General features: G+C 32.9%; 1 protein-coding gene across 1 annotated transcript in view; it reads left to right on the top strand.

The window, feature by feature from the left end:
• Positions 1 to 15591, top strand: part of spidey (hydroxysteroid 17-beta dehydrogenase 12 spidey) — a 94626-nt gene that overhangs the window by 56604 nt on the left and 22431 nt on the right. The window contains exons 2-3 of the mRNA XM_085950288.1: positions 3077 to 3123; positions 14262 to 14337. Coding sequence (XP_085806414.1) covers positions 3077 to 3123; positions 14262 to 14337 — 123 coding nt within the window. The remainder of the gene's footprint in view (positions 1 to 3076; positions 3124 to 14261; positions 14338 to 15591) is intronic.

Raw genomic sequence — 15591 nt, 5'->3', positions numbered from 1 at the left:
AAGAAAAGCTATAAAAATAATTGTCACTCCATAGATATTATATCATCCGACGACGAATAAACGGGATTTTGTTTGTGTTTTATATAACGTTTTTTTTTAAAATATAGTTCGTTGTGTCAAGGCTCTACTATTACGTAGTGATATCCCTAGCATGCATTCAAACTTGATAAACAAATTTCTTTTTTTTGCTATCATTATGCGAATACATTTAATGAATGGCGAAATTATGTATTTTTGTATTATTTTATTATACATCGCCAACTTAAAAACTGGTTCCAACGCAGTGGCACTGATCTGCAATAGCATAATATTAAAATTGGTCGCCGACCGTGAAAACAGCTGACGGTTTCATTCATTAGTGACTCACGTCGACTGGATAATGATACAATGTAAGTTTATTGTTTCATGTCATGAAATTCGATAAAATGCAATTAAAACAAATATTATTTTTTGTGTTTTATTTCGACATGATATCAGGTCGATTTTTTAGATCATATTATTTTCCGTAATTTTAGCATTGCTGAATTGATTGTTATTTTTACTGCGATTTGTTATCGATGTCATTCATAATAAAACGAGATGTTTTGAAATTTCGGAACCCTTCGTAGGAAAGAAGTCCTCGGTAGTCTGGTATCACCCGGATCGCTCGCAGATAGAAACCTACACTACCTAACAGTGAACTCCATGGCCAAAGTGCCGCCCTTGAGCGTCGCCTTTGAAATTGTATGAAAAAAAATGTAAGGTGCATAATATCTACCTATTTTATTACCTTAAATAGACATATCCATACATAATAATATCATCATCAACTTACTGAAGATTATAACATTTCTTTCAAATCTACTCTCAAACAGCGGTGGTTTCAAGTACGCGAAGATCTGAGCTAGTTTGAAGGCTCAATTGCTATTAAAAAAAAATAAGATATTCCGCTTCATGGAAAATCGCCACTGCGTTCAAAAGTTGTGATTGTTGCATTCGTTCCTTAATTAGCCGCCTCAACTCATGATCTACCTTCCTCATGGGAGAACATTCACTGGGGATAGTTGTGCATATGTATTTATATGTTTCAAAGATAAGAGAACTGTTGTTTTATTCATATCCCAACATACTAAGACAGGATTCGACCAAACGGGGATGGTTTGCAACCCTAAGTGTGACTATTAATAACAATTTATGTCTCTGTGTTAATTAATTTATTATTCCTATTTCTAAATAAACATTGTAGTCGTGCCGAATCCCGACACGTTATAAAAGTAATACAATTATCTGAAATCTGAAAATGTCACCTTTTAAATATTTTGTAAATTCTGGTATGTTTTTAAATGTCTAATATCGATAAAATGGAAGCGAACCTATGACTTGAGTGCCACACACGAAATTCTGTTGACATAAGAAATAATATTATAAAACTATTGTACCCACTACTTTAAAAAGCACCAAATTTACCCCAGCAGGGTTGACAACCATCCCGGTTTGGTTGAGATCGTCTCGGAAAAAAGAATACCCTGCTTCGATAATATCCTGGAATTTTAGAGGCTACTATTTTTTTTAAAACGCCTAGGTTATAAGGAAACGTGACACCTGGAAAATTAAGAAAATAAAGCTAAATCTGACGTCGGGAGAAAATTATATTTCAGAGGGGAAAACCGCACGGACGGAAAATTATGGTCCCGACGTGAATTTTAGACGGATTCTTTAAAAGGCAATCGGAATGGGGATGTTTTTATGGAAAAGCGCGCGTCACGCCACTACTATCTACTATCTACATTACTAATAATATATATCAGGGTTGGCGAACCTTTTTATGTACGCGTGCCAAAATTTCCCAAATATTATTTTTCAACTCTCTGACGTGCCGAGCATTTTTTCATGATGAAAAAATTGTTTAAAAAAAATGATGTTCTAGATACCACTCACATAATATAGCTTTGTCACTTTTTTTTCAATTGCGCAATACATTTTGGTCCACTAATTTTGAAACTGTCTGCCAGAAATACTACTATGTACTAGCTTCACCAAGTTTTTGTTTCCTATTTGGTGCAGTCATTTTTTGTGGGTAGAAATGAAATTGTTTGTTAATGTATTAATTAGTTTGGTTCTTATCGCACACATTTTCATGAGAATTGCTCCGATCTGATGAGGCATTCTCTCGCTACATTGGTCTCAAGCATTGTAAATCGATCAAAATTATAGGTTCGTGCCGCGGCATCCCCCGCCGCCTGATGAGGTTATTGTGATAATATTATGTGTGGTTCATAAAGTCTAATGCTGTGTCTACACTGGCAACCTCATTAAAATTCATGATAATTATCAAAATTTGTTTGACCAAAAATTATTTTAATCGAAATTTAATGAGGTTATGTTGCTAATGTGGACACGGCATAAGGACCAACCTATGCAATTACATACATATTTAAATTAAACGTAATGCTTATTCTTGAAGAGTTTTTGCCTGCTATTTTATATATGCTACACAATGCGATTTGTCATTTATTGTTATGAAAGGTAGTTTTTTCTCTCTTCAAACGCGTGCCATAGGTTTGTCACCCCTGATATATATAATATTTTTGGTACAGAATTATACATACACCTGTATCTAAAAATGTTATTTTTTGCGAATACAGAATAAACTAATATAATGAAATGTGTATTGTGAAAATCTTTTGTGTATAAATAACGAATTATTATCATTTTCCTCTCAATGTAAACCGGGTTATTTGAATTCTTTGACGGTGTATGAATTTTGGTATTTGAAGGTAGGTACGTCAATAAATAAATTTGTAACAAAGATTTTTGGGAAATTTTGTTCCCATAATAAAATTATTTAAATATGCGTTCATCGTTTATTATGTAATTAGTAAATTAAAATTCAAATTTATTAAATGTATGTAGGTAAACTATTGAGAAATATATATTTTGTTCTAATAAATAAATAATCGAATTTATTTTGTATAAAAATATTAGTGTGGTTCCATAGATGTCAGATGATAAATTTTGATCAATAATAAAATTGTAGGTATGGTTTGAAACTTGGCTATGTTTCTTGAGTACTTACGTATTGATTTTTTTGTTTCAGTGGTCACTGGATCAACAGATGGCGTTGGCAAGGCATACGCAAAAGCTGTAAGTATAATCCAAAAATAATAGATTATCACATAGGTACCTTATTACTGTAATAATGTTGTTTCCATGATTTCCATGATTTCCATGACAGCCATCATTGTAATACTCAACGTTTGCGTGAGAGTTCACATTACATAATATTATTAAAAGCAAAAATACTTGTAGTATAGGAGTTTATTACTTCTGACAGTGGAAACAATATTTGCATTACTCATAATAGTCATAATAATAATATGGTTAAACCCCGGAGATCACATGAAACATGTTCTAATCACTCTTGAATGTTTTCTTTAACGATATTTTTAAAACCTTCTAAAACCTATGTTTTCAGATATTTCAATAATTTATTATTGTCTCAGGTTCGTTAGAACCCAATTTCGCCCATGTTTATTTTCACACCCGAATAGTTTTTACTGTGTACGTCGCAGGGCTCGAAATGGACAGTAGCGCACCGGAGCGCCGTTCCGGTTCATGAAACCCCCAAAATTATCATTCCGTCTTGTGGAAAAAATAGTTGACCATCTGAGTTAGATAGATTTTTATAAAATGTAAGTACATAAAATTGATAACTATGTTAATATATTCGTAAAATTCTTGAGCGCTCCGGTTCGTAACAATTTTCATTTCGAGCGCTGGCACGTCGGCTTATAATGCCGGGAGTCCCAGGTTCGAATTCTGGGTCAGGCAAATACACAAAATATTCTTTTTAAATTTGTTTTTTGAGTAAGAGTATGGACCTAATAGGTTGAGCAAATGGCTAAGATCCATTTCTCGTAAAAATAAAGATCTGTTTATACAAACCTCCAACCCGTGGAGGCCCATTATTAGGATTGGACATCAATATAATATTATACCTATATACGTATCTAATAAATTAATTGAGTTAGCATTTACATGGTAGAATTCCATTTAAAAAAATCTATAGAATTTAATATTATTTATATTTTCATGTCTTGTATCTAATAAAACTGGAGCACAAACAACGCGTTATTTTTTATATCAATGCTATACGACCGCCTATTCCCGATACGGCAGCTTACGGTGAACAGTGGTACAGCGAATGAATTGTCATAAGTACATATAATTTAAATGTTATCGTATCTAGGCATATACTTAGGTTATACTGATAATTTTATAACAAAACAAAAGATGTCATTAATCGAGTAAGATACCCAATGCAAAAATAAATGAATAATAATTATTGTTTGAATAATAATATTAATGGCTAAGTATATAATTAGCTTTCGTGGAGCGAGAAGAGATGTCTCTGGCAGTTAAAGAAATAATAAAAAGCTTGAATGTTTTCTGTCTGAAGAGAAACATGGCAGGAACAAGGGCGAAGACTCACCGGCGAGGCTTCAGAAAGGCTCTATCTGCAGACTCTTGTACGTTTAAGGATTAAAAAGGATTACATTACCTGTCGTGTACACCTGTGTTCTCGAATAAAGCCGATTTTATCTTATAGATAGGGGAGGTAAATTGGAGCATGTTTTTATATACTTATTAAGCGTCACTATTGATAAAATGAAATAATACTAACCTATAGATAATGTGAAACCTAATAGTGTCTATAATAGGGATTCATAATAATATTATGAACTTTTGCATTGCAACACTTGATGGGGTTTTAGAAGAAGAGAAGTTTAGTCAGGTTGACATGAAAGCCATAAAACAATTCATATTATACCTATAGACTTCTGCGTTATCTAAAACACATTTTTTTGCGATTGTTCATTTAAATAATCTAAATCAATAGTATGAATAGAGGCGCCGCGGACCTTATTATAAATTAATTAATTACAGATAATCTTCTTTGTTTATTTACTTATGTATTTAAAAAAGACACATTAAGCAAATAACAAATTATTAATTCAAGAGGTTCACAACATAACATTTAGAATAAAAAGTAAATCAACTAAGTAAAGAAAAAAACAAAGCAAAAAATAATTTCATAGTGAAAGAAATAAAATAAAAAAACAATAATAATCAAGAATAATTACAAGATAAAAAGAACTTTTTATGTACTTACAACATTTTTAAATTTTCTTTTGAATTATATAAACTTGACTTGTTATTACTTGAATTATATAAACGATCAAAAAAATTGTACTTGATAGAAATACAGAATAAATATAGAATACTGAAATGTCATTTTGACATTCCATATTGATTTCCTTAGTAACGCACGTATATATTAATAATTTAGTTGCTAGGACTCCAGACCCTTAGCAACCATTAATAGTGTTTTACTTTTTACGGATTTCTTCCGAAATAACTTTTCATACAAAACAGAATTAACTGAAAATAAATTCAATTCTACTTAAAGTTGGCTAAAAGTATTAAAAGAATGCATTGGCATCGTGTTCTGATATATTATAAAATTTTAAAATGTCTAGCTAGTCGGAAAGTTAGTTAAAAATAGATTGCAAGGTTTGTACTGGATAAACAACCACCGGACAAACAAGAATTCGACATAATAAAAACGTTGTAAAAATACAAATTAAACAATAAAATAGAATCTTTATATCTCTAGGGAGTGCATTGACCAGCCGCACATCTTAATTCAATGCGAAATCGGATATTTTGCCACAACAAAGTATCTAAGTCCTCCACTATAGTTTTGAACATAGGTATATTATTACTTATTGTTTGTACAATATAATAGAACAGCACGTAAAACGCCCCGCACCACTCGGATCGATGTAGTCCTTTTGAGAGTTTCATTCCTGACAAATTTCAGTTTCTTCTATCGAACATCATAGACGGGTCCAATGTCGAGTAGTCTTATTGCACTCGCATGCACAAGGTTTTAAAGCAGCGCAAATGACAAATTAATTTACACAACGAAGTTCGACAAAAGGTAAATGGTGCCCATTATTTTTTCAGTTTGTCAATTACTTATTGATTGCGTCTAGATTTAATTTCGCCAATGTTGTCAGTCTACAATGCCGCTTATTGTATTTTAATAGCAGGTATCAGGGAACACAGCATTGATGGAAACTTAAATTACCTAATTGGTGTGGAGTAACAGACAACCGATCTCGAGTGTGGAAGAATGTGAGATAAACTTAAACACGTGTCAAGAATACGTTATTCTAGGTTGTCCTGACAACTGCTTTCGGTTTCTGCACTGACGCTCGCCCATTGCAGACAGAATTTATTTTTCATGAACACTTAAAAAGGCACACTGATTACTTAAATTGATTTAACTCATGTATTATTCATTCAATTCAAATAAATCTTTTTTATTTATATTTATAGGTTTTGAATATTTCTATTAAGTATTTACATTTTAAGTAAACTTTACGTATAAGTGGAATGAAAAAAACATGTCAAATATAGTTTTTTGGGTTTTTTAGCCTTTTTTATACAAAATGACATAGATAAAAAATCAATGATGGAAGTAAATAATAAAAGAAAGATATACTAAAACCGGAGCTTCAAGATATTTAGTAGATGGAGGGCTATTTTATGTTTATTACTGTCTCAAACACCTCATACCTAGCGAACTGATCATTATTCTGACAAATTTAAATAAAAATAGATAAATCAAATATTTCTTAAAAAATATATTGGACTGTATATAACTAACATCATAAAATAATAGATACATCTATTATTCGGTAATTTCAACTTAAAAAAAAATCAAAATATGATTTTTTTGATTTTCATCATGTCCTGCATCCTGTAACACCGGCGCCAAATTGGCACCGATAGGGCGCGATGGGTTAATAAATATTGGTGTATTTGAAAGTTGCAACACACACTATTGCACGTCTATAATATGTTTCATTTTCATAGGACACTTTTAGTTTCAAAACCCTATTTAAAAATGTAGTGTATTGGGGTATAGCCTATTTAAATTCAATTTATTTATATATTCTGTGCTATGTATAAAACCGGTATAATATGTCTAATTCTATTTCATCCGTGGTATCATCACTAGGAATCTTATTTTATGTTATATAACTACTACAGTTAAATAAGCACTACTATATAATATTTATTATGTATCTCTTTGCGGGCCGCGAGTTTTAAACGTCTGGTTTTTATATTAAGCCGTAATAGCAAATGGTTGCTACTTTAAAAAGGCCTCTTACATACAAAACATATTGCTGCCCGAAACGTTATGTTGAATTATTAATCCTCATATATTTTATTTCATTTCATATATCGTCATTTCAAAAAATATAAGAGCTTACAGGATCAGATGAATTACTATTTAGATGACGAGGTCGTATAAGTCGTTGCCATCTATTTTTCATTAATAATTATAACCTTGTAGGTACATTATCGGCGATTACCGATCGATCTATAGGTACAGCCACAAATAAATTGACCTCGAGAATAAGAATAAGGAATAGGAATAGAATTCGACATTCAAGCCCGGTCGCACATGCAAACTCGTCTCGGCTGCAGCATGTCAAATTTGTCGATGTGATTGTTTTGTCATTCACAAACAATAACATTAATATGGACGAAGTATCTGGAAAAAAAATGACACTCACTTTTTTGTCTGGTCTGCCGAATGGCATAATCTGTTCTAACGCCATTACAATAAAGGTGATATTGCTATAAATTCCCGATGCGTGATATCGCTTAATGGAATTTGTCACATGACGTCTACCTATACATGTGCGAATGTCGCTATGCGCTAATTTACTTGCTAGTTACTGCATTGAGTGCGTTGTCAATTAATAATGTCATTGCTCACAAAACACATGTATAAAATTTCACTTGGTATGTACCGCAGGTAGAATACTAAAATGCTGCATCGGTCCATGTGTAGATGTTACTTTTGCATTCGCTTACGTTAACTTCGTGACGTCACTGTCTCGGTATGGTTCCGCTTGGATGCGCGGAAGAGAGTTAAAACATTGTCTTTTTCTTACTTAGGTACATAATATAATATTTGGGTTTCATGATGATTAGACATTTTTTTTTTTTTTATAGAATTATTAATAACCATGTCCTTGCTTTTTCGTACAAGGTGGTTGTTAGTAATTTTGAACAATCACAAACACCCAGGCTTTGAGAAAAACACATAAATGTTTTTGTCATGACCGGGAATCGAACCCAGGAACTCTCGGGTGGAAGGCGAGCGCCTTACCCACTGCACCACGAGAACATTTTGCGTCAATTATTAAAATCCAAGACTTATCTCTTTTAGATTAGGATGCCAAGCGACCTGCAATATCTAGCGAGGCAGCTGGCTCTGGTTGACAAAAACTTTAGATAATTGAACGGTTACTTTTAATTGATTGAATTATTAATTATTGTTTTTATGGTTGTTTTCATTGAATGCACTGCACTGTATTACATTTTGAGGATGTATTTATTTATGTCTACGATTTTTAGTTTACTAATAGGACGGGATTCTTTGCATGCTGGAGAGGTATATCTAGGATTGCAGGCACTGACCTTTAATGATGATGAGGCTGGCTCTCTGGTCTGGTTCTCACTCACTAGCACTATCACTTTCTCGGTTACAGTGCACTTTTTGAGTCACTCTGTGGTTTGTTGAATAGATTTGAGTATAGATTTGATAATGAGTTTGATTGTTTATGAATTACGGCGCGTTACGCGACAATTGAATTATTTCTGTGATGACGCTGGGGTCATCTTATTTATTAATGTGTTTGGTACTGCAGTGTCTGGATGGCGGCAATAATTATGGACGTGGGTAGGAAATTCATATGGAATTCGCGCTACCATAATTATTGGCCCAAACAATTGCAGATAATATTAATTTAGTAGTTATACGTATGAACTTAGTATTTAATAGTTTCATGTCATTTTCGGACAAACACAATATTCGTGAAATGATTATTTTATTGAAAGATTACCTGTGAACTGCATGATTGAAAGGTTTGATATCGACTAATCGATATAATACGATAAGTTCGAGTGACGTTAAGTTAATTATTATCTTCTGCGATCGTTTGTTCGATTTTATGTTGATAGTTGTTAGTATATAGTATTCCCAGTATTGATTTTCTTTAGTTGTGCTAATTTAAAAAAATTACAAGATAAAAAGAACTTTTTAAATACAACGTTTTTAAATACAACGTTTTTAAATTTTCTGTTGAATTATTATGCTCAATATGCTCAAACGTGTACTTGATATGAAGTAAATAAAAAACAAACAAATATATAGAATACTGAAATTTCATTTTGACATTTCATTTTGATTTCCATAGTAACGCAGGTATATATTAGTAATTTAGTTGTTAGAACCACCGCCTTAGCAACCAATATAGTCTTTTACTTTTTACGGATTTTTCTGAAATAACTTTTCATACAAAATAGAATTAACTGAAAATGAATTCAATTCTGCTTAAAAATGGCTAAACGTATTAAAAGAATGCATTGGCATCGTGTTCTGGTATATTCTAAAAGTTTCAAATGTCTAGCTAGTCGGGAAGATAGTTAAAAATCGATTGCAAGATTTGTACTGGACAAATAACCACCGGACAAACAAGAATACGAGCTAATAAAAACGTTATAAAAAGAACATAATATTTAGTATTTATTTCACTTAGCTTAAATATTATCCATCAGGACCAAATTCGTCCGCTACAATGGCATATCGTCAACTCTAATGACTATGCTTTTGAGGATGATACGAAGTTATCAATGGTAATTTAAAATAATGCTACAGTATTAAACAAAACATCAGAATTGAAAATACGTAATTATTTTTCAAAATATATATTATTATGATGATATAATTATTTAAGAATTAATTGTGTAAACAAATTTCATTTTTTTTTGTTATGTTGGAAATCCACTGACGCACAAAGTCTTTATTACGCTATTCTTTATGTTTTCTTTTTATTAGCGGAAAATAACAATTTGCGTCAGTAATTGGAAGCCGGCCTTTAGTTCAAAATATTGAATACGAACATAAGACCTTTGTTATAATTATATGGTGTTTCATAAATTATTACGTATTTTTGTTTACATTTTCTTTTGAAACTTTTCCATAACACCCTATTGTTGTTTTTACTCAATTGTTATAAAAATGCATTGTTGGGGTTTTTGTGTGTACTGTTGTCACAGGCGCGCATTCCAGGTATGTACATGTTACCTCATTGATCCCTCCACGTGTAATCGCCGCATGTCACTTTTCACGCGCGGTCAAGGTACAAGTGACCTCATTGAGCTGTCCACAAGCACTCGTGGGGTATTGCAGCGAGACACGCGTCACCCGGACAAACTCTAATGATTAATATTCTAATCAGTCTAATCATAAAATTATTGCCCGTAAATATAATTGAATATTATGAAACGTAAATACGTCAAACGCTATCAATCTGATAGGACACAGTATAAGAAATTTGAAAAGGTGCCACTTACCGCAGCTGTATGTGCAAGGTATTATAGAAAATGTCGTAAAATGAAAACCGGATAAATGGCCGATATCATTGCCAGTCAGGGATGAACTGTGGGCATGTTTTGTCAAATTTAAGCCCGGTCGCACATAGAAAAAACATCTCGAACGGGATATGGTCATAAATTAAAACCACCGACAATGTTGCAACTATCTTTACCATTTAATTTTATCACATCCCATAATCTAAGTCAAAGTTAAGATTAGCCCGATGTGGTATGGAAAAGGGCATGTTGGGCATAGCTCAAAAATACCGCAGAACAAACCGATGAATAAGTAGAAAGACAAAGAGTACGCGGTGTGATTCGATACGGGATGCAAACAATGAAAAATAAACAGGTCTTTAAGTCGGGTTATTAAAGTCGATTTGTTGAATATTGAAGTTAATGGTCCCATCAAACGACAGCCGCCCCGCACCACACCCGGTCTTAATCAGACGTATCACATGACACCACGTTTTCATGTAAATAATCATTTTTTTATAATTGGGAATGTTTCAGGAGTGGTTACCTAAGACTGAGGTCACCATGCAATCAAATATGGTTTGACCGAATTTACATGAATTTAAGTTAGAGTGTGTAGAGGTTTTATCCAACTCTACAACCGACACGTTATTGTCTATGCTCATGTTTAGAGAGTTGTCTAGAGACCTTGAATCTATGTAGAGGTAACAAGGGCGCTCAGCCCTTTTCCAAACTATCAAGTTGAAAGAGTCATGTTAAACCATTACACTCAAAATATAGTTTAATATGACATCATGCTATCTGCCGTGTAATAACCACTCACGTAATTGTGCCATATAAACGATACAAATACCAACTCGTGTTTCCCTTCAACACTACCCATACCATATCGCATGTCACATACAAAAACAACCATCTGAATATAACATAATAACGGGGGTAGTTGACTGAACAAATAACAACTTTATAGGTGCATATAGATCAAAAATTAAAAGTTGTATTAGGTAAATAACTGCCGAACAATTTAAGTTGTAATTGTAAGAGATCTTCATCGCGCCGGATTTTTTTAAAATGCAACATAGTTGGCCTTTCTGGCGACCAGGTTGCATCGTCCCATGGGCCAACAGCTGGTTGAACCGGCTTGAGGAGAGGTTTCATTTCGGTACACATTTTATTACATTCCTAGGCAATGTTGTTTCTGCACCCTGTATTTCTCCGCCACAATACATCAATTCAAATCCACTCATCAATAATTAGAATTTAAACAATACTATATTATTATCCTATCAATTTTGGGACACTCTGTTTATGGCGAGATAATAAACAACTGCTTAAAGCCGCCCGTCCACGCAACAATGTCGGCATTATTATTATTTTCGGAATTTTTTTCAAAAAAAAAAATTCAAAAAAAAACACGGCTCTCATTAGGGGAATAATTAATCAGATGGCCGCCGCGCCGTGGAAATATCGCCGTTTTTCTTCCCATTTTCATTTTCATGTTTTCCTGCGCGGCCCTCAGGCGAAAATGAGCCGGCAAACAGAGTCCGCTTTTCCTCATTGATCATTTTCTCGGAAAGAGATCTCTATCTATTGGTGATTTATTTTTAAGCAGTTGGCATTTTTTTTTGAACTGGTATTATGAAAATATTAAATGAATTTATTTAATAACATTGAATAAAGGTTATGTATGGTTCGTTGGGTATATTTTTTTTAATTACTAATTTTATTTCAGAGTTATAGATGAAGTTTTCCCTGTCCTTATAAAAAAATTTCAGTGACTATGAAATCCAAACAACAGGGGTTATATATACCTACAATAAACCAGTGTATCTCTACGGATATTTATTTTATTTTTATTTGTTTCTTTGTTAAACACTACAACAGGCCGTGAAGATCAATTATGACAGTGGAAATTATTATGTAAATATATTGTGATCTCACCTTCGGGAGGCCTTCACCCGAAGAGGGGTTCTTACAAACCAAACAAACTAATTACATACCATTGTTCAATTTATAAACAATATCTAATAGTATTAGATATATACAAAAAAAATAAAATAATTAATATTATCTAAACTAGAAAATAAGTAGAAAATACAACCATAGATATATATATATATATGTATGTATATATATATACACATAATATATATAGTCATTTAACTGTCATTTACTTTTGTTTGTAAGAAATAAAAAGGCTTTTTATTATTTATTTATTATTGTGATCTCACCGGGATCCAACCCGGAGCCTTTGGGTGAAATACCAGCGCCTTACGCACTGGACTATGTATGAGCCGATACGGATGATATAGTGACAAGAATGGAACCAGCCTTAAATGAGGTATTTACAGCACTGGGAAGAACTACCAAGAAAATGTCACTGCACGTTATTCACGCTAAAATAAAACAAATGCTTAGTACGTCTGAGGTTTCTTTAAGGTTTATAAAAAATGGGTACGAATTTTTAAAAGTTCAAGATTTTATAAGTCTGGAATTACGCATTATTTCTCTAAACGACATCAGCTAATAAATAAGATGAACAATATTACTATATAAAACAAATTCAAATAGGCATCATAGATATTCTACTATGGTATAGATATAGAGACACGTCCAAATTCCTCTCAACGAAAACAAAAATAAATATTTTGCGAGTCTCGTTGAGGGTGAAGACCGCTGGGTTTAGGGATGACCAGGAGCTGGTGTAGACGGAGAGTCGTCAGGAGGAGAGATGAGAAGTCGAGATTTGATGGAGGTTGCTCTGATGGATTCAGGAGTACGTTTTATTTGCAGCAAAAACAGTTGGTACAAGAGTAGAGTGCGAAAATTATAAGTTGAAGTATCATGGCCGCCGTTGTGACGCTACGATATATTATGAAACGATTGTCAGTATTGTAGTTCTAGAAACGGCCACGCTTCACTTAAACTTGCTGCAGTTTATGTTACAAAAACGTTTTGTTACAATACTTATGATATTGTATTGTCCCGAGGTCCGGACTTGTGGGACAGGAGCGACTTACGCGAAGCTTACTGATCAGACGGAAATTATGATTGATATGATGATAGGTATTGGGACTGATCCACTAATCAACCTAATGACCTGCTAATTATATGAATGAATATTCGGTAAATTGCGAGTTTTTGCTGATTAAGTTTGCTATTGAGAAATCCGCTGGCCTCTGCAATATTACACTTCGATGTCACGCGTGTAGAATATGCTGTGACTGTAGATGCGACTATTGTGCGATAGTTTAAATGATTTTCTAATTATTACAATGTTGAAATAATGATGGCAATGCCCGAGGTCATTGACCACTACAAACGTTATAAAACCCAAGCCCATATAAATCTGGATACCTTTTGAAAGAAGGATATTATTTAGAAGATGGCATATGGCGAGGAAGCTATATGTGATGTACAGCAACCTTTTCGTAATCTTATACGTACGTAAAAGTGGGGTGTCTCTGTTGGATTGGAGATGTCTTGAGGCCATGTCTTTAGACCCAACCGTTGTCGAATAACTCGCTCGCAACAATTCATTACGAACATATAGCTGCTGTGCGGTGCGGGTAGCGGCCACGTCTCGAGAATCGAATACACCCAATCACACATGAATAAGAAAACCCTTATACTAATTTTTTATAATTTTAATGCTTAGTTTTTATTGATTTTTACTCGGATAATATTAAAATTAGGACTGAACCTAGTAAATGAATAAATAGAAGTAGTTTAGTACCGAATAGTATTTTGAAATAACTAGATGTGTTTTCCTTTTGTTACAGTTGGCCAAGAAGGGCTGCGATATAATCCTCGTCAGCAGAACTGAATCTAAATTGGAGGCCGTTGCCGCTGAAATAAGTAAGTATGGTTTGCTAAGTAATTGAACCTGAACTTTCGTAGTAGAACTTCATAATAATATTTTTAAAACAACGTTTTTATATAATTCTAGATGTTTCAGTTATTTGTGTTTACAGGTGTTTCGGACTACTAATCTATCTCCAAAACGATCCTAAAACAAATAATTAAAAAAAAATCAAACTGAACACCTGTAACTTGTACGTCATATTAGAATGAATAGTTTCAAGGTAGATAATACGTTTCATAATAATATAATATATATGTATATTCAATAATGTAAGTGACGTTGTGTTTGTTCGATATTTTAATATTTGAATACGGTTAGACAATATTAATCATATTTTCTTGCATTGTTAGATCGCAAAGTATTTTTATTGAAATACACAACTTGTAAAAATCTCAGTAAAATACTTATTATAATAATTAAAGAATATAATATATATATATATATACATTATTTTCACCGTGTCCGATCCTAAGAAGGCCATGGGACCCACAGAGTGGAGGTTGTATTAACAAACTTTCGTATTAACGAGAATGGAGGCTACTTACTCAACTTATTAGGTTCATACTTCGGTTCAAACATACACTGAACAAGCAGCATGACCCACGATTCGAACCCGGCCATCGTGATATAATTACGCTAAATTCTACCCAAGTACATAAAATTTACGGAAAATGTAGAGTTTCTGATTTTTATATGAGTTATCACCATAAGAGCCAATTACAGTAGCGCGGTAGCAACAGTGATAAAATCACAGACCCATCCAGACTTGAGATAACTACAAAGAAAATAATAATAATAACTGCACTGGAAATAGAACCCGCAACGCCGGCATGAGACGCCAGTGTTTTTAGGCATTTGACGAGGAAGATCATCTAGTACTTACTACAAACATTCATACTAATTTTTTATTTAAAAATAAAACGGCACATTGAGCAAATAACAAATTATTAATTCAAGACGTTCACAACGTGAAATTTAGAATAAAAAGTACAAATACATCAACTAGAGAAAAGGCAAGATACAGAAAAAAACAAAGCAAAAAATAATTTTATAGAAAAGAAATAAAATAATTACAAGATAAAAAGAACTTTTTATATACCATGTTTTTAAATTTTCTGTTGAATCATATAACCTTGATTATTCTATGTATTAATAAATACTTTTTTTGTACTTGATAGAAATACTGAATAAATATAGAATACTGAAATGTCATTTTGACATTTCATATTGATTTCCATAGTAACGCA

This window comes from Rhyacophila brunnea, unplaced genomic scaffold (genome assembly GCF_057557595.1).
Source record: "Rhyacophila brunnea isolate RB1 unplaced genomic scaffold, BYU_Rbru_1.0 scaffold_23, whole genome shotgun sequence".
Taxonomy (NCBI): Eukaryota; Metazoa; Arthropoda; class Insecta; order Trichoptera; family Rhyacophilidae; genus Rhyacophila; species Rhyacophila brunnea.
The sequence above is the reverse complement of the archived record's forward strand: the minus strand, read 5'-3'. Positions and strand labels throughout refer to the sequence as shown.